Genomic DNA, 19,069 nt, shown 5'->3' on the forward strand with positions numbered 1-19,069 from the left:
CAGCAGGACGGCCCAACCCCTGAAGCCTACCGGCCTCTCTGGCCTTCTAGAGGGCACAGCTGCCCCCACTCACACCTGACGAATGGATGAGCACAATGTGATGCAGCCTAAAGACAGGTGTCCTGGCGCCGCCACGGCATGCTGGACCCCAAGGACACTGTGCCTGTGAACCAGCCAGTCACAAAAGACAAATCCTGGGTCCCTCATCCGAGGTCCCTGGAGGAGGCAGATCCACAGAGACAGAAAGTGGACGGTGGGGCCAGGGAGGGGAGGGGGTGAGTGTTCAGTGGGGACAGACCTTCAGTCTGGGGAGATGGAAAGTCCCATGGTGGTGGGGACGCTGCACATGTGAACTGAATGTGCTCATGCCCTCAACTGTGCACTTAAAATGTTCAAGATGGTGAATTTTGTTGTATGTATTCCAACATAATGGGAGATGGTGCTCTCACACCCCCACTGCCGTTCCTGTATTATGCCCCCTCCTATGTGCCTCCACTGGCCAAACCCAACTCCCACCAAGGGTCAGGGCTGTGCACGTCTGTCCCTCACCTGAGTGCATGTCCCTACCTGTTTCTCCCCCTCACACCTGTGAGGTTAGGCCACACTACTTCATTAGAGGAATAGTCCTTCCTGCTAATGAAGGTCAGACTCCACGGCTCATCTTTGTTCGCCTCACCAGGGAAGGCAAAGCCAATCACGCATGTACACAGTTCCCTCACTGTGGCTGATGGTCAAAGAACAGACTTCTGGTGTCCACCATCCAGACAGAGACCAAACACCACTGTGTACCTGGGGACAGCACCTCACCGAGGCCCTTGGTTGCCATCTGACCAGCTGAGAGGGCTGCAGGTGCAGGTGGGGGGGAGAGAGGAGGGTGGATGGGGCACGTGGAGGTGGCCTCGCTGCTGCCTTCACTCTAAGCTGGGGGTGTTTGCAGGCCTGAGGTCAAGGGAGAAACGACAGCAGTGTCTTCCGAAGCCCATTGGGTAGTCACAGTGTGCAGACAGGGATGAGTGGCAGGTGGTTATGGGGTGGTTTGGGGGAGAGGGCCTGTGGTTTGGGAGCTGGAAGACACTGAGGCCAAGGTGTCCATGGGAACCCAGGGAGAAGTCACTTGAGGATCTGGATGTGTGGACCTGAGCCTCTTGGGAGTCTGGGGTTTGGGGCCGGAGGCCTCTGGAGTCGGGAATTTGGGTCAGAGTCAGGCCATTGCCCTCCCTGGAGGACTGGACGTCATGAGCTGGTGCTAGTTCCCGAGCACACAGACACCTGGATGGGCGCCCAGTGTGGAAGGGGTGGGACCACCCTGCACCAAGCTCACCAGGCCAGGCCCCAAGACCGAGTACCCCCACATGCCATCACGCCACTCTGATCCCTCTCATCAGAGGCCATAGAGAAGGAATGCACAAGCACCCAGGCCCCCATCCACAGCTGCACAGGCCCCTAACAACAGAGCTTGGATACCCCATCCGAGAGCTCCAGGCTCCTTCATGAGTCACTGATACCCATCCAGAACCCATGTCCTCATAACACCTGCCCCAAATTCTGGTCCTGGGAAGTACACTTCAAGGGAGGAGAGGCAGAATTGGCCTAGAGCAGTTCCCTGTAGGCGGGGTGGGGGCTCCCCTGGGTCAGCCCTGCGCTGACTGCAGGTGACAGGAGCCACCATGTGGACTGGCCACACTACTTGTTTCCATGTTTCAAAGCCCTAATTAACAGACCATTGCAAGGCAGAGCAGAGTTGTTAATAAATGACAGGAACCCAGGAGCTTCTAAACCAAATCTGTGTTTGCACATCTGAAGGAGTTTTATAGCATTAAACTAACCCGCCTGACTGCGGTTGATGGCTCTTGAGAGGTTGATGGTCGAAGGCTCTTGATTTCCTTTCCTAGGTGTCCCGACCCTCAGAGCTCCTACGAGTGTACAGGACGGGTGAGGACTGGGGCACAACTGTTTTATTGCTTTTGCTGCATATGCAGATGAATACAGTCCCTTTTTTAAAAAGTAAGGCACATGAAAAGCCTCCCACACAACCTTATATTATTTTTAAATTTCTATTGGCTACTAAAAGTATCTCCAGTATAGAACTGGGGCTATCGAGACAAGCATATGATAAACTTTTTGCATGCAGAATTCCTGAAACATTATTACACCTTAACTCATGGCACGATTAAACAATCCCCAATCTAATGTCTGAACCGAAACGATGTAACTCGTTACAACTGCAGAAACGTTGACCAGCTTATCCACATATGTACAGAGGGTCCCCAAATGTTAGTCACATAAAGTCTAAAGAACAGTGTCTAACTGCATCCGTGTTCCATCTCGTTAAAGGTAAGAGATTTGGCATTTTCAGTCTTTTTACTGAGAGTCTCGCTTTAAAAAGGCCAGTGTTATACGATGCTGAAGACCATGGAAAGATACTGTTCATAGGACACTTGGATCCAGCCGTCCTGATCCGTATCGTAGCGTCTGAATATATCAGTCAACCTCTGGGAAGAAACAATAGGCATTTAGACCTTAATGTTCGCTAACAGAGGAACAGACTGTATTTGGAAAATAGACAACTGCAAGCCCAATTTCAGAAGCACTGACGTCTCCACATCCTCTAATTCTGACGGAGACCAGAGCAGGGAGGCACTGGTAGACATCCCCGGCCACCCACCAAGTCAGGCCCGTCCACCCTGGAGAATGCTGGGGATTGGGGTGGGGGAGAACACGAAGCCAGTATGAGGTCAGGGGCCTGCACTCTGCCACGTGGGTGCACGACTGGACGGCACTTCCCCAGCTGCTGGGAGCTGTGCAATGACCTTCGCTTCAGTAGAAATATAAAGGTCAGAAGTTTGCAAGACACACACACACACACACACACACACACACACACACACACACACACACACACACACACACACCTACCTCAAAGGAAAACCCACACACCCCTACCACACACACACACACACACACACACACACACACACACACACACACACACACCTACCTCAAAGGAAAACCCACACACCCCTACCACACACACACACACACACACACACACACACCTACCTCAAAGGAAAACCCACACACCCCTACCACACACACACACACACGCACACACACACCTACCTCAAAGGAAAACCCACACACCCCTAACACACACACACACACACACACACACACACACACACACACACACACACACACACACACCTACCTCAAAGGAAAACCCACACACCCCTACCTCAAAGGAAAACCCACACACCCCTACCTCAAAGGAAAACCCCACATCACGAGAGGCTTCCTAAGTGTCAGACAATCCTGGAAATGTGACCTGGTCTCACTAGACCCTGAAGCAGATAACCTGAAGCTTAAATGTAACGGGCCTGGCTATCCAGCAAGGCACTGACCACCAGTCAGAGAAACTTCACTTTTACTGATTTTACTGGGGAAAAAAATCTGAGAATGTTTTCCAAAATTCCAAATTGCATTTACAATTTGGGATTCATGCTGGTCACATCTCAGCTGACAAGATGTCACCTCAACTTGGATTCAAACTGCAAGGCCTTATCTCTTAGAGACAGGTTCTACTGAAATATTCATGGAAAAAGCATTTGCTTTCCATAAATGGAATTCTGCTTTGGAACAAGGTGGGGTCATGAAGGCATGATGCTGACAACTGCTGGGTCTCAGTGGTGAGCACAGGCCCATTACACTGTATCTCTGCTGCTGTTTTTGAGATGTCATTATAAAAACTTTGAAAGACACATAGAGTTCATCAATTCAGCATGTTTCTGAAGCTTAAATGTATGGCAGATGGATCCTTCCCAGACACGGGAGCTTGGGCCTGCGTGGGAGCAGCTGGGTGTGCATGGGAGCCGTGGGGCCTGGGTGGCAGCTGAGTCCTGACCTGGCAACCGGCCAGGCAACCTGCGTCTGGAGGATGCTCCTGCCCCTTGGAGCAGGCCCTGTGGTTGTTCCACACTTTTCCCGCGGCAGTCGGAGACTGCAGTAGCACTGGGTGAAATGTGGAGTACAGGGGCTGGACGCTGCTTGGGAATACTTCCACCCCAAGCAGGGCCCTGCTGCCCACAGCCAACTCACACTCAAAGGCAGGGCACAGTGAAGATGGAAACAGAAAATTCAGCCATTTCCTTGGAATTAAGTACAACAAGAACACCAGGGTATCCATTTGACAACCCACTTAACACAATGACCTCCCCCAAGTGGGCCGCTCTGCAGAGCCCCACGGGGAGACCAGCTGCTGTGTGCATGCCATCTGAAAGCAGTAGCAGGTGCTTCTCTGAAGACGACACTAGCATCCACAAGTCTGGCTCCATTAAATTTCAAATTCTGGAACGGCACCTCCCTTCCCTTCGCTTTGCTGTGGTTCCCTTCCCACTCTGCAGGCTCATGCTACAACCCCAGGAGCCCCCGATTACCTGCAAGACGATGCAGCCCTGGATGAAGTCGTCAAACGCGATCTGTCCCCGCCCTTGTCTGTCAAATTTTCGAATCAGGATGTCGTGAAACTGGTCAGAGAGCCGGTACCCTTGAAGATGCAAATCAGGATGAAGAGGGGTCAGGAGAGCAACACCATCAACAGTCTCCCACCAAAACACCCAGAGCCTTCCACAATAGCAGGTGACTGTGATCAGGCAGTGGCAGACAGGCACACTGATGTACACGCACCCTGGGCACGAAGTCACGCACTTCGTAACTGCCCTCCTCCAGGCAGCAAAGTGGCTGAGTGAAGACAGCAGCAGCTGCTGTAGGAGCTGAAGGTGTGGACACTCATCACCCATGCACATCACCTACATTTGTGCTATGGGGCTGTGCCTCCACAGGACAGCTGGGCTCGGTTTCTTGAATGCAGTGGAGTTACCGTTTCACAAAGTCCTCTACTGATGAACTTTATTATGCTTATTAACTGAGACATGAAAGTTCTTGGTAATTGAACTGCCCAGGAACTTGCTACTAGAGAGTGCTTTGAAAGGGCTTATCACTGAAGGCTTCCTGTTAAACAAAAGGTGAATTAAGGAACTAGGTTCCTAGATGGACACTCCCCTGTAAATCCATTCAACATCAGGAAATGGGAGATTACAAGGGGCAAGGCAGCCTCACGAAGTTCAAAACCACTGAAGGGTCATCAAATGTTAGGCAGACTCGCTGACTCCATTTCCAACTTGGTGTGTGAGTCCTGAGAAGGTCTCCGGGGTGACCCCACTACACAGGGATGCTGACCTTCCCTCCGCACCCTTCCTGTGTGACCGTGGATCCTTGCTCATGCAGAAGACAAGCATGTACCAGAGCCTGCTTACCAGTTCTCAGCCCCAGTGGATCTTTGCAAGGATACACACCTACTGTCTGAGTGAATTTCAGTTAATCACCTGCATGAGCACTTAATCACCAAAAAAGATTCAACATGCAAGCACATGACAGTGCCTTCCAGAGCAGTCAGCACATGCCACAAGCCTCTGTGACTTAAACCTAGGCCCACTTCCCTGCAAGCTGAGTAGATGACAGACTCCCAACCTAGTCAGAAAAGAGAAGCAGGTCCTGGACGGACACCTAGGAGCCCCGGCTCCTCACACCCCGCACCATGCCTGTGGGGAAGAGGCCCAGCTGGTGTGGGCTGGGCATGGTGCCTGGTGCCAGGGAAGTGCCCAGGCAGGCTGCAGAGAGGAGACGGCCATGGCTGCCCAGGTGAGAAGGGACAGGCTAGATGGTAAGACACAGGATCTCCACAATCTGTACAGAAAACAGAAGTGACTTCTGCTGCCCCTGGGATTAACCTCCAATTTCCCTGGTGTCCAGTCATTGTAAGAATAAAACCAAAGAAGTCAGACAAGAAAAACAGATGATGAACAAATGAACTGTGAGGAGGAGTTACCCAGGGGACTGTTCTCGAGAAATTTCCTTTGGTGAAATCATGTGACGACGACCCCACTAGCCTGAGAATGGCTGGGCTCTGTGTGGCCAGACTGTGGTGGTCAGGACGGAAGCCGCTGGGCCCAGCATGCCGGCTGAAGGACCCCACCTCTGCCACACTCTCCTTCTGGACAAAACTTTCTGACTTAGGGTATACAGTGGTGACAATGGCAGATCTTGGGCACCACATAGATGACCTCCTCCTGCCACAACCAGGGTGCAGACGGCCAGCTCTGCTACGACCTGTCCGGGGTAGCAAGAGCATGGCTTGGTGCCAGACTGGGCTCTGCTGGCCCCAGCCAAGCCTGGGACCTCCTGGCTTGCTCCTCCTCTTCCAAACTGAGACACAGACCCGCCTCCCCTCACAGCACCGGTCCTAGGTCAGAGGGAGGCAGGCGGAAATGTCCCCTACATGCCAAACCCTCCCTGCCAGCTCTTGACAGCTCATCAGAGCATGGGGAGGCCTCCCCCCACAGGCAGTTGTACTTCCCGGGAACACATGGCTCTGAGTGACGGAGCAAGTCCTTCTGTCCTAAGAGCTAACAAGCATGGGAGGGCCGCCCTAATGACACCACTGGTCACCCACTGCCCACTCTCAGCACCAGGGAGAGCGGCCAGCAGCTTCGTGGGTGCTGTGCTGACAGCACACCTCCAAAGAGCTGGCACCACTCAGTATCTACCCAGTGTATGGACCCTGTCACAAGGGATAAATCTGGAACAGGGCACAGACCTGTGTCTACAACTGGCCAATGGCAAGAACAGGGTGGGGCTACTCGTGGGCCTGCTGGGACCCTAATCAGGAAAACCCACCGTGAAAAGACACTTTGCTAACTTGGGGCAATGGGTTGATGGCAAACTTCATGGACAGATGTGCACAGGTCCCAGGCTGCAGGCGAGGTGTGCTGGAATAACACGGCACAGGCCTCGACTCCTCGGCATAAAGAGGGCACAAGGCAGAGATGGACCATGAGGAATGGGGATGTGGCTTCATAGCCTTGTCACAGAAAGCTGTGGTGGCTTGGAGCCTCTGCAGGGAGCATGGAGCCCTCAGAAGGCAGACTGCACTCAGTGTGGGAATGGACTTCCACCATGGGAGGCTGGCCCCTGGCCAGCGGGAGTGGACGCCTGGCCTCTGCACCTGGCGCACAACATGTTAATAGGAATCAAAATGTGAAAAATCAATGGGCAAACTATTAAATCCAGCCCATTGGCTCAAGACACCTATGTGGAGCCATTGGAGGTCAGAGGGCACCCTAGGCTCAACCCGACCCCCTTGTGCATCTGCTGACCTTTAATACAGCCCCCAGCTTAGCCAACCAAAATATTCTTAGGAGTCAAAACTGAACTTTGACTCTGAGGCGTGTTTCCCAACAGTGACTACTGAGCATCTACCAACCAGCATGCAAAAAGGATGGCAATGTTCCTTTCATAGCTGGCCCTGGGGATAACCCATCTCATGAAGGAACGTCTCAGAATAATTGAAGTAATGCTGCCACAGAATATTTACTTTCTCCAGAAGAAGCCTGGAAGTCAAGAAGGGTCTTGGCATTGCCCAGCCTAAGAGAACCTACTGCTCTTGACCATAAAGGATCAATCTCCTGCATGTAACCTATGTCTGCACCATGCCTGCAAACACCTTGGGTCTGCCCAGGACACAGAGGCCCAGGAGGCCAGGGGCACCATCTGCCTCAGCATTTCCACTGTGAGCTCTGAGGACCCCACAGTAAAAAGAAGACTCTGGGCCTGACACGTTTAGGTAATGCCATGTTCTGGGGTCACCTGTCTGGAAGTAATTCCATATGGCCCCCACCTGAGGGCAAAGCAAGGTCAGCTAATGCCAAGTGCCAATGCAGAGGGCCTGAGGTCAACATCCTGCCTAAATCCTGACCCTTGGCTGGAGAGCTCGCAGCACAGATCTCTGTGGAGTCCCTGAGCCTCTAAGAACTCGGGATGACTTTCTAAGGCAGCAAAGGGAAGAGAAGAAAGAGCCTGAGTACATGCCCAGAGAATGGGGAGGTCAGAAGCCACGCCAAACACAGACCTGAAATGTACTTTGTACTATTAAATCTATAATTTAACTTCTCTTGTTTCTTCTAGAAGGCTTCTGTAAGCAGACTTTCAAGCAAACACAGCAGGGGTTTGGCGATATGGGCCCAGGGACAGAGGGCTAAGTGAGATTGTCCCAAACTGACTGGAATCTCCACATGCCTCCCACCAGGCTCACCAGTCCCGCAGCGTGCCTGTTTTCCTCCATTAAAACCCCAATTCCTCTCAGACTCACACTGGTGTCAGAGGTCCTGCTGACTCACTCTGGAAGGCACCAGACACCCGGAGCACAGCACACACTCAGGCCTGGCATGTGTGCAGGGTGTGCACACATGCGGACACGCCCTTGAGAATGGGAGCCATGTGCTCGCTAAGACGCTGAGACATGTAGTTTGCACGGCAGCTCACAAAGTCATCTCTTGTGGGCACTTTATCATCTTTTTTGTGTATTTTGATGTGTCATGAAATACAGGCTGCCATATATCATTTTGTTTTCACTTATTCACTTTGAATTGTTCTAAAAGCAACATTCTCAATGTGCATGTGACATCATTCCATTTCACAAAAGATAAACGATTGCATAGCCCTTATCTCATTTTGGATGAAAAATGCATAAAAGTCTCCACGTCAACTATAAACCTCCTGGATGGAAACAGTATCAAACTACAAATCTGCATGATGTAAACAAAAGTTTCACACAGACTGTGTTAAAAAATCTGCAGGTTGAACAAAGTAAAAACAACTTGAATGGCTTCAAGGTTCCAAAATGAAATATGCTACACAATCAAGGTAAGTAAATTACCAAAACCTGAGAGTGCTTGCTTTAGCTCGTTCTTGTCAATCATCCCAGAATTGTCCCGGTCGTAGGTGCGGAAGACGTTCTGCCAGTCCGTGATGTACTTCCAGACTCCAGTGAACTCGCTGAAGTTCACGCCAGCCTTGTTCTCCCGGTCAAACATGGCTGAGACAGAAAGCAGCGTGAGTGGCGAAGGGAGTCCCGACAGGCATCAGAAGCCAGCTTCCACATGTCTCCTAGACCAGGGGACCTGCGTGGTGCTCAGCCAGTGAATCCCTATGTGTTGCTGATAAATTCACTGAGTGGGGAGCCAGGTCACCTCTGCAGGATAACACAGATGCAAGGAAAGTGCCAACACCCTAAAGACCGTGCTTCACACTGAAGTGGCCTCTGCTGGGTGCTGCTGCTTTGCCAGAGGGCACAGAGGTGCGGACAGGTGGAGCAGCTTGCCCCACTCCTTGCCCCGCTCCTCTTCGGGGCTGGGTCACAGTTCCATTCTGCAGGGGACCTACAGCCAAGGTGCCGGTCACAGGTGTCCTCTGTCAAGGGAGGCCCATGCCGGTGAGAACAAGACACACTGGCTTTAGATCTTTTCTTAGTAAGACCTGCAACTACATTTGCATGTAATTGCACAATGTTACAGAAATAAAGGAGAACTGTCTGGACTGCTACAGTGCAAACGATGAACCATTTGGTGTCTTTTCAGGTTAAGAGACTAATGCGAGTGTTCTCGGTTTGGCCAGAAGCACACACAAGTCAGTGAAATCGCACATGGGGAACAGTCAGGGGAGAGACTGAGGACCAACTCCCCTGTCAGCGACCACCCCGGCTGCCGGCTGTGGTGGGCCCACGTGCATGTGAAATCTCGGATGACACACAAGGATGGGACAGACAGTAAACTCCAAGTAAGACTAGGGCAGTGAGGGAAGAGTGGGAGCCCCATGCCCACCTCACTGGTGCCCAGGGAAGAGTGAGGCAGGCACATGGCTTGTGCCGCAAGGGGAGACACGAGCGCCAGTACTTACAGATGATTGACCTGACAGTCACTGGATTAAATGGAGTCCACGTGCCTGAAAGCAAACAGGAACTAAAGTAAGAGAAAATGGTTTCCCCAGGAAACTGAGTTCCTAATATACACCATCAGGAGCTAATGAAATTGCTTTTAGCATGAAGTCCCAAGGCCACCGTTCTCAGCAGGAGACACTCCCCAGGGAACTGTTGAGGGCTGCCTGACCCCCAGGAGAGGCTGTAGGCCTTTCATGGTTTGTACAGGAGTCCCTCCCGTTCCAACAAGCTGTTTATCTGAGCCTGGAAGCTTACTCTTATTTACTATGTAACGAAGAAATGGTGTAACAACTCTGCACACAGGCCACGTCCTCAAGTTCCCTGCAGGAATCGTGCCTGAGAACACTGAAAACACACCAAAAACCACACTTCTCAGTCTGAAATTTCAGTCTGGCATTACACTATTTCCCTTCAGATTGTGAAAAGATAGGTAATGTTCTATGATTCATTTCAGATTAGTAATAGCGATGTTGTAAGGGGACTGTTGAATCTGATGGACTTGAGAACTCAGAACCATTTATCAATTGTGATGACCAGATTCCTTTATGCCTAAGAATCTGTTTTCACAGTATTTGTTCCTTTATCAAATTTTATACTCATAAAAAAATCTCTGATGTGGAGGGAAGGCAGTGTCTCTCCCAAACCCACTTGTTAACCACCCCAGTTTTCCTTCTATACAATAACTGTGCCAGTTCTGGAGGCACAGAGACCACCCACTTTACATGCACATCTGCAGCTCAGCACCCCTCCCCCCATGCCGGGCCCCCCAGCGGCCAGGCCTCAGGCAGGCTCCTCTCAACTTGAAGTGTGGCCCCAGCACACACACCCTTCCCTCCAACTACCGTCTAAGCCTCAGATGAAATGCTTCCTCAGGGGAGCTTTTGAGAGCTCACTCCTAGTCCCTAAATTAAATCTACCTGCTCTAGCAACCGCCCTCTAACTCGCCCTTGGGAACACAGCAACCCTAATAATCCCAGGAAGGCGCTCCTCCCGGGAAGGCAGGGCCTCCTTCCCTGAGCCTGGCACACATTGGTGCTGGGCAAGCACCTCTGCCAAGGCTTTGAAGATGCTGGGGACAGGGTGGACAGGAGAATATACATAAAGGTATTAGAAAAACTCAGTATTATGGAAAACCACTGTAAAAAAACTGTTACAAGAAACAAGAGTCTGAGAGGATGTGGAGAAAAGGGAACCTTTGTGCACTGCTGGCGGGAACGTAAGCTGGTGCAGCCACTGTGGAAAGCAGTATGGAGGTTCCTCAAAAACTAAAAATAGAAATTCCACACAATCCAACTCCACTTCTGAGAATTTTCCCCAAAAAAGGAAAACACTGATTTGAAAAGATCTATGCTTACATTCACAGCCACTTCAGTGACAGTAGCCAGGCGTGCAAGCGACCTGAGAAGCCGTGGACAGATGGCAGATAAAGATGCAGTACAAACACGGTGGAGTGCTAGCCACAGAGAGAAGGAAACCCTGCTGCTTGCGACAACATGGATGGACCTAGAGGGAGGGCCCTGTGCTATGTGAAATAAGCAAGGAGGAGAAAGACACATACCCTATGACCTACTTACATGTGGATTCTCAAAAAACAAAATGAGCAAACGGAAACCCAGAAGTGGACTCACAGATATAGGGAACAAACTGGTGGCTGCCAGAGGGAATGAGGAGGGGGAAGACGGGTGAAATCGGTGAGAGTGACAAGAGGCACTGACTTCCAGGGATAAAATTAACAAGTCACAGGATGGAAGGTCAGCAGGGAATACAGTCAAAAATATGAAACCATCTGGTGTGACTTTTGTTATGGTGAGCATTTTGTATGTATACAAATGCTGAATCACTTTGTTGTATACCTAAAACTAGTATTACGTCAACTATACTTCACTAACAAAACCTGTTACAGAGAACTCAACACTAACAGAAGCCTGGACACAGAGAGTGTTAACATCCCCAGGCAGCTGCTCGCCCCCCTTGTACCGGCTGTTGCCATTAGCCACACGGGGCCAAGGAACCAAGGGCACTGACTGGAGCCCCCCTGCATCTTTCCTGTCCTCACCACCTCCAATACAGGCCACAGCCAGACGGACAGCCCATGAGTGCCTGCTGACCTGAGCTGACTGCACAGCTGAAACGATCTCTCAAAGTGAGGCTGTCCCCCCAGCCCATCCTGACTGGGGGCAGGAGCTGCACCAGAGAAGAAGCACCGCTGGATCATCTCAACAAATGACTTGGCAAACCAAGTTCTAAACAGAAGCAATACAAGTAAAATAGCTAAAAAATGCTGCAAACACAGGCGCGTCTTGTGGTGAAACCAGGTGTCACCTGGTTTGGATGCATGCAGCACAAACAGGGCACATCCCTGAGAGACAAGGCCCAGGGGAATCTGGTGACCCTGCTGGAGGGTTCTGAGGATCACAGGGGGCCCAGCGTCATGATGGGCTGAGTCAGGATGGGGAGGGGCCATCCCTCCCGCACAAGACTCCCAGGTTTCCTGCAGGGCTGATAAACAGGAAGGTGGCTTGCAGGCTGCTGGTACCTCCACTCATCATTGCCCAAATACGCTGACTCTCCCCAGAAACCAGGGGCTAATAACAGCAGCTGGCGTTAACAGCTTACAGTGCACAGGGCCTGCAGTCCCATCTCAGACTAAGCATCAAAGTTCAACCTACAATGATGTGGAAATGCTGTTACGGGTGGACATCTAACGTTCCAGCCACACTAAGACTGACCACACCTGAGCGTCAGCCTGACAGGCTCATGCTCCGCAGAACAGCTCTGCAGGAAAACACACTGCCCCGCCACAGGCGCACGCGACAGAGCTGGAAGCCTCGGGCTGCCACCGAACGAGCAGTGCCGGCTTGCGTGTGGCACTTAGCCTGAAGCTCTGCTGTCAGGGTGCCTCAGCGTTTGCCCACTTCAACCTAAGCACACAATGATTCTGGGAATTCCCAGCTGCCTCCCTGCTGGGAGAATCCCACTCTGCCCCCAACCACATACACTCCACCCTTTGAGTCTCCCAAGTTTTCTTCCTTGAAATCATATCCTGTTAACCACAAACTCAACTTCTGGTTGATAAAGACTTCAGTGAGTGGTGGAGGGTCACGGCTTCACGGTGTCTAGCATACCTACAACTGAAATACTGAACTACTTGGGATCTTTTGGGGAAAATCATCAAGACTTTTACATCATCGCTGGCACAGTCTTTCCACTTTATTGGCAGACAGGAACTATGTAAGAAGAGGTTAGGAAGTCCGTGGGCTTGGCACACGGCTCCTGTGGTCAACGCATGAAATTTGCCAGGACTTTGGTGTCTCTTCAGGTTCAGCAAAATTCCGCATTTCACTGGTTATCTCCAATTACGGCTTCGAATAGCCATGACTGGAAATACGGCCTTTCTGAAAAGCAATATGAATACTGATCAACAACGTTAACAGTGCCTGTACCCTTAGGTCTGATAAATACCACTTCCAGAAACTTGTTTTATGAAAATTTGGGAGAAATCACTACTTATGTTAATGAAAATTAGAAACAATCTAAATATCTAGTTGTGAATCACTGTAAATTCAAATCTGGCAGATGCAGACAGCATCCCCTAGGTCTGTACCAAGCAGATGCAGGATCTGGAGGGCAGACGCTCGGCTCAGGGGAAGGGGTCTAAACTCCCTGCCATTTTTCCTATTTTTATATCCCAAGACACTGAGGCCACAAATGCTGTGACCTGCCCAAGCAAGGCCAGGGAGGGACCTTCAGCAAAGCTAGGTCTGCCAAATCCCAGCCTTCCTCTGTTTCTATCTGAAACTGGCTGGGCAAATTTCTGGAAAGAGCAGATGTGACAGGCTGCAGTGGGGTCCCTAAGACCACCATCAGGCTCGGTGACTTGCTGAGGTTTGCTACAGGGAAAGGATGCAGACAGGCACAGGTAGGCCTGGGGAGCCCAGCCAGTCTCTGGGGCACCCAGCCTTGGGCCCCACAGTGCAGCACAAGAGGCACTTCAAACTCCCATGACGAGCTGGGATTACACACAAGGTGTCATCCAGGGAAGCTCCCCTGAGTCTGGGGACCCAGGGTTTGTTTTGGGGGGCATCACAGAAGCTCCAGACATCCAGAGGGAGAGCAGGCATTTTCCGGAAGTCACACTGTCGGAAAGATGCACTGGCAGCACGCTGAGCCATCCGAGTGTGACAGAAAGCAGGCCCTTCTTGGGAACGCACAGGCTCTGGGCAGCCCTGCACAGCAAATGGGAGCTGAAGTCAATCCCAAAGCCCCCATCACATCACTGGGGCAACAAACAAACAAACAGGCCACTAAACGGGGCCTGTTGGGGGGCAGTGGCGAGGTGCATAGTCTGCAAGGAGCTGTCTGCTCATGTGGTTCTGACTTCTCATTTCTTAATATGGGATCCCCAAGAGAGCTGGAACTCTATTTTGATAAAAACTTCTTAAAAAGAATATATGAATTATTATTTTTACAGTACAGGTAAAAAACACCTTCTCAAAATACAATATGCCATATTAAAGTAAACCTTCAGAAGCACAAAAAAAAGGCTTGAGCAAAATTAATTTTCCATAATTCCAAAAAATAATGTGAAAGTAACAAGTACCTAAAATCAAGAGTTTGTGACATGTTACTTTAAAAAGAAGGCAAGAGAACAGCCCTCTGTCTTCATTCCTATTAACTGCAGGCCTTCCTGAGAACAGGCATTTTTAGAAGCTTTCCTATGGAAACAAGTCTAATAAAGGATGCACTGTAGGGGACTTACAAATATATTTTCAGGATGGTTTCAACTAGATTTTAACAGAGCACAGAGAGGCACAGATTTCACAAAAGTGAAAAACCATGCTATTTTGTGGTTTTAGTTTTCCCACCAGTAATAAACAGATTAAACTAATTTCCTAAAATAGCCTAACATTCTAGTTCCACTATGAAAACAGAAGCCCATTCCTGGGAGAAAAATAAGTCAAAATACCTTTAATCGTATCAGCTACAGGAATTCAAGGGCAGGCGTAAAGAGGGTTTCAAGTGTCCACCCAGTGACTAATGCCTGCACACAACTCCAGAGGCAAGAGGCCCGCTCGGCCTTCGTTTACAAAAGGGACAGCCAGGCAGCCAGAGGCAGCTACAACTTGCACCCCACAGAGCAAAGAGAAAGGACAGCATCAGAGATAGACAAACACTGCCACAGTGGTTCCAGGGCAGGAAGGGGCAGTGCGCAGACCTCTAGAGGAAAAGGGCAGGAGGCAGGCAGGACAGCGAGTGGAGAGAGGTGGCAGGAACCCAGGGCAAAGGATGGAGGCACTCAGTGGATGCCAACATGGGGACACCAGGGCTCAGAGGGCACGCCTCACCGAGGGGCACCCCAAAGCGGAACATGAGCAAGGCCCCGCAGTGCAGTGACCACACATGTGGATTTAAACCCTGACCCTGCCACCTGAGGGCTACCACAGGTGCCTCGGCAAGCACAGCACCCAGGCTACCACATGCTCTGTGGCTGTGAAAAGGACGGACATCTGTACTCCTTAACAACCTGCTTTACAAGACAACACTTAAGGACACATACAAAAATATTCACGGCAGAATAAGGTTGATTTTAGCTATGCTGGCCAGGAGAAGAAAAGTAGGAGTATAAGAAAAGGAGTCTAAGATTAGGTCAATAAAATTCTCCTCTTAAAATTCTAAGCTCCTGCCACTAGTAAGACAAACCTAAATTTTTTAGCAGCTAATTTAAAGAGGCAAATGTAGTTGGTTAAAAGGTTCCGGGTTTACAAAACACAAACAAGACAAGACTAGCCACCACCACCATTTGCCTAAGCACAAGAAGTGCCACATTCTCCAGGAGACATGGCCACTGCCCTGGCAGTTGCCCCCAGAGGGCATGCTGGATGTGCCGCTGCCTTGCACAGCGGTAACTGAGATGCCTGCTCTGCAGGGCCAGTTCTTACACACCCCCAGCAAACACTGACAGAACTTCGCAGGGCAATTCGAGAAAAGGGACTCCACACAGGCCACAGTGACCTGGTCTTGTTTATGTACGTGTTAGTGGGTTAAACCAGGTATTGATTTCCAGGTATCTTTGGAAGGGTGCACTGAACATCCTTTACAATTCCTTTCCCGCCCGGAAGTTTCCTGGTAGATATTTGGTACCAGTAGAGTGCAAGAGTATTTTCTGACCGAGTAAAGAGCCACACCCTTTAACAACCAGCTGAACTAGGGGCAGTCCTCTGACAGCCTCGAGTGAAATACGGAAGCCCAGACCAAAGGTCAGGATAGAAGGACCCCCCTCCATGCACCCTCAGGGCTCAACCGACAGTGCCAGCCTGAGGCAAGGGTGAGGGAGGTTTGCGAAGTGCCCAGCACATGTCCATAGCAGCGGAGGCTCAGTAAGCAGGGCATCAGTCACTGTCACCAGCTAAGAGCAGCCCTCAGACTATAGACCTCTCCTGGGCATCACTGCACCACTGATCTCGGCACTCAGCCCTTGCTTTGTGCCAGGCACCACACCAAGCTTTTTGCATACATTTCCTCAATTTACCCTCCTAGTAACTGTGGGGACACTGTACCCAGAAAGGCCATGTCCTTGACCAAAGTCACCTTCCTAGAACTGGTGGAGCCAGGACTTGCACCCAGGCAGGCTTGCCCCAGGGCCCTAACCCCTACAGGGAAAACTGCCATGCTGATGAGGTCGAGTATTTGACCTTCACCCCCAGTTGAGGTTTCACACAAGTGCCAAACCTGGGCAGCATTCCCAAAACTTGAAACAGATGAACAGAAACGGGATGTGAAATGGATGGTGACACAAAAAGGACTTGGAAGGAATGTCTCTGAAGCATTACCTGAGAGGCAGTCCCGCTGCAGGGACCACACCGTAACATGTAAGCACACTCAGCCTATGTGGTAAATTCATTCATTTCAGTCAACACTAGAAACTATGAAGCCAGGATTTGTAGACTGTAACCCTGTCTTCTCCTGAGTGTGACTAAAGCTCTGAACACAGATAAACAAGAAGGGACTAAAAATTATCTGAGAGGAAACAAGAAGGCATAATCGTCAAGGCAGAAGTAATGGAACTCCTTAATTTCCTAAAAACAATATACATGAATACACATGAAGTTATATGCCAGAACCTGTGTTTCCTGTATGTTAAGCTCTGCAAAACTGAAATCAGTGGCGTCTACTGCCGTATGAAATTAACATGTCAGTCAGTAAATACAAATCCTCAGCTTTGTCACATCATGAGGGGCGGGGAGCAAGGTGGGACATGGCTCTCCTGTGAGGGCCTCCGCACTGCCAGCACCTGTCCTCTCACCCCGCCCCAGTCCTCCCATACCACACTGCCTCTGCTGCTGAAGGTGGGCCTTTGGATATCTTCACACCAACCAACCCCTTCTCTAGCTTAGAAGCACACCGCTGCAAAGGACAGGGACAAACACAATCAGAGAAGGCAGTGTCTTTGGGGCTCAAAGGACAGCACAGCCAGGTGTTTGATGAAGAGAAGGTCGTGAATTGTACTTCCAGGGCACAATCATGCTGGGACTGCCAAGAGGGTAACTCCATGGGCTGCCCCCACATCACCACATGGGAGCTGTCACCTTGTCTGCCCATCAGAATGCCCATGACCCCCCCCATAAGACGACCTCCCCACAATCTGGCTGCAGCGCCTGTGATATCCCCATCACTTCCCCACCAGTGCCTCGAGGGCCAGGTACTCCTCCCGAGAAGGGTCACAAAGGCACAGTTACCTTAGAACTCCACGATCTTCAGTGTATCTGAAAGATCCCTGCTGTACAAACTCGCTTCCTATCCCTCCTAGACCCCCCCAACTTCACTTCTCCTGAGCCATCCCTGTCGTTGCTGGGCTGGCTCAAGGCGCGCAGGGCAGCTTGACGACAGTCAGGACACCACCTGGCAAAATCAGAAGCACAAGACCCCTTTGTACTGGGAGAGCAGGTTGTAGAGTCACTTCCTGAGGCAGACGGCCTCACTCACCGTTGGAGAGCGCCTGCTGCAGCTCGCTGTCCGATATCACGCCGCTCCTGTCCTTGTCCACCCTACAAAACCAAGAGCAGCTAAGGTGGCGGCGACCAGAAGCGCAGGACGAGCCTGAGGCGGCACCGACGTGGACCCTGCGCAGTCGTGCGCCTCCGGAGGCGCTCCCCTGCCCCCCGCGAGCGCTGGCCCCGGGCGGCTCTCCCCAAAGAGATGGGGTCGTCTCTCCCTCGCGCTTGCCTCTCTCCCCGTTCCCTCCGCAGGTGAATTCCACCTAGTTGTTTCTCTTTTTCACAAACAGGAAAACATCTCCTCAGGCAATTAAGTCTCCTCCAATCATGACTCACTCAAGTTTCGGTCATTCCTTCACTGGGAGGGTGACCAGGGACAGAAGGCGCTGCAGTAAGTCACCTGCCCTGAGCTGCCGCCTCTTCTGGGCTGCAGGCCTTCAGCGCAGGAGAGCATGCTCCTGGTTACCTAAAGCAAGCATCCCCAGGGGAGCATTAGTGCCCCTCGGCTGTGGACACCTGGCTGCTGAGGGAGAAGGATGGCGCGAGGGAGGAGCCTGGGGCAGAGGCCGGCAGGGAGGCCGCTGTGGAGGCGCAGGAGGCCAGGAGGAGAACGAGGTGGCCGGGCAAAGGCCGAGGTGGCCAGGGCAGGAGAGAGGCCAAGAGGAGGCATCGGCGCAGGGGGCCACGGGGGCCGAGGCAGGACAAGGTGGACAGGAAAGGAACGGAGGGCAGGAGGAGGCCGAGGGCCCTGGGCAGGGAGCCAGGAGAGCGGGCGGTGCCCGCCTCACCTTTGGAAAACGTTCCACAGGAAGCTCTGGTCCGGCAGCGCGGCGCCCGCGGAAGGGCCGGGGCCGGTGCCGGGGCTCGGGCGGTAGGAGTAGGCGGCCATGGGCCGAGCGCTGCGAGACTGAGGGGCCGCCGGCTACACAACAGGCTCAGGCGGATCCACTTCCGCTTCTGCGGGAGCGGAACCGGGCGCTGACGCCACTTCCTGGAATACAGGAAGTGCGTGCTACTGCAGTCACGGGGTTGGGGATGGCCAATCCCCTTGCGGCCCGTTGCCAGGCGACGCCCCGGCGGCGCAGGACGTGGCGGGGCGTAGGCTTAGAGTGTGCGGGACGACCCCGAGACCCGCGAGTCCACCGCAGCTGCATCCCGCAGCCGCCGGAGAGGGGCGTGTGTGCGGGGACGTGCTCATTCTTGGGTCTGGCAGTCACTGGACGGGTGTGAGGAAGGGCAGGAGGCG

The 19,069-nt window shown here is 51.8% G+C and overlaps 1 protein-coding gene across 3 annotated transcripts; it reads right to left on the reverse strand.

Moving 5' to 3' along the window:
* Positions 1–1,937: 1,937 nt before the first annotated feature.
* On the reverse strand, positions 1,938–18,801 carry PDCD6 (programmed cell death 6). 3 transcript variants are annotated; one of them, XM_036920385.2, is made up of 7 exons: positions 18,612–18,746; positions 18,160–18,289; positions 17,813–17,874; positions 9,790–9,834; positions 8,771–8,929; positions 4,434–4,543; positions 1,938–2,492 (listed from the first exon to the last, which is right to left on the reverse strand). In XM_036920385.2, exons 5-7 carry the CDS (start codon positions 8,925–8,927, stop codon positions 2,394–2,396), a joined length of 366 nt encoding a protein of 121 aa, XP_036776280.1. In that variant the 5' UTR covers positions 8,928–8,929; positions 9,790–9,834; positions 17,813–17,874; positions 18,160–18,289; positions 18,612–18,746; the 3' UTR covers positions 1,938–2,393. The 3 variants fall into 3 exon arrangements, with proteins under 3 accessions (XP_036776280.1, XP_036776270.1, XP_036776253.1); XM_036920375.2 differs by lacking the exon at positions 18,160–18,289 and having other exon boundaries at positions 8,777–8,929; positions 18,612–18,801; XM_036920358.2 differs by lacking the exon at positions 18,160–18,289 and having other exon boundaries at positions 18,612–18,801.
* Positions 18,802–19,069: the final 268 nt, after the last annotated feature.

This window comes from Manis pentadactyla, chromosome 2, assembly GCF_030020395.1.
Source record: "Manis pentadactyla isolate mManPen7 chromosome 2, mManPen7.hap1, whole genome shotgun sequence".
NCBI lineage: Eukaryota > Metazoa > Chordata > Mammalia > Pholidota > Manidae > Manis > Manis pentadactyla.

Excerpts from the sequence above, each read along its gene's own strand:
- PDCD6 (XM_036920358.2), bottom strand. The coding sequence starts at position 18,712 with ATGGCCGCCTACTCCTACCGCCCGAGCCCCGGCACCGGCCCCGGCCCT. Across the intron at positions 8,930-9,789 it reads GACTGTCAGGTCAATCATCT|CCATGTTTGACCGGGAGAAC; the intron begins GTAAGTACTGGC and ends TTTCTGTCTCAG. Across the intron at positions 4,544-8,770 it reads GCAAGCACTCTCAGGTTTTG|GGTACCGGCTCTCTGACCAG; the intron begins GTAATTTACTTA and ends TGCATCTTCAAG.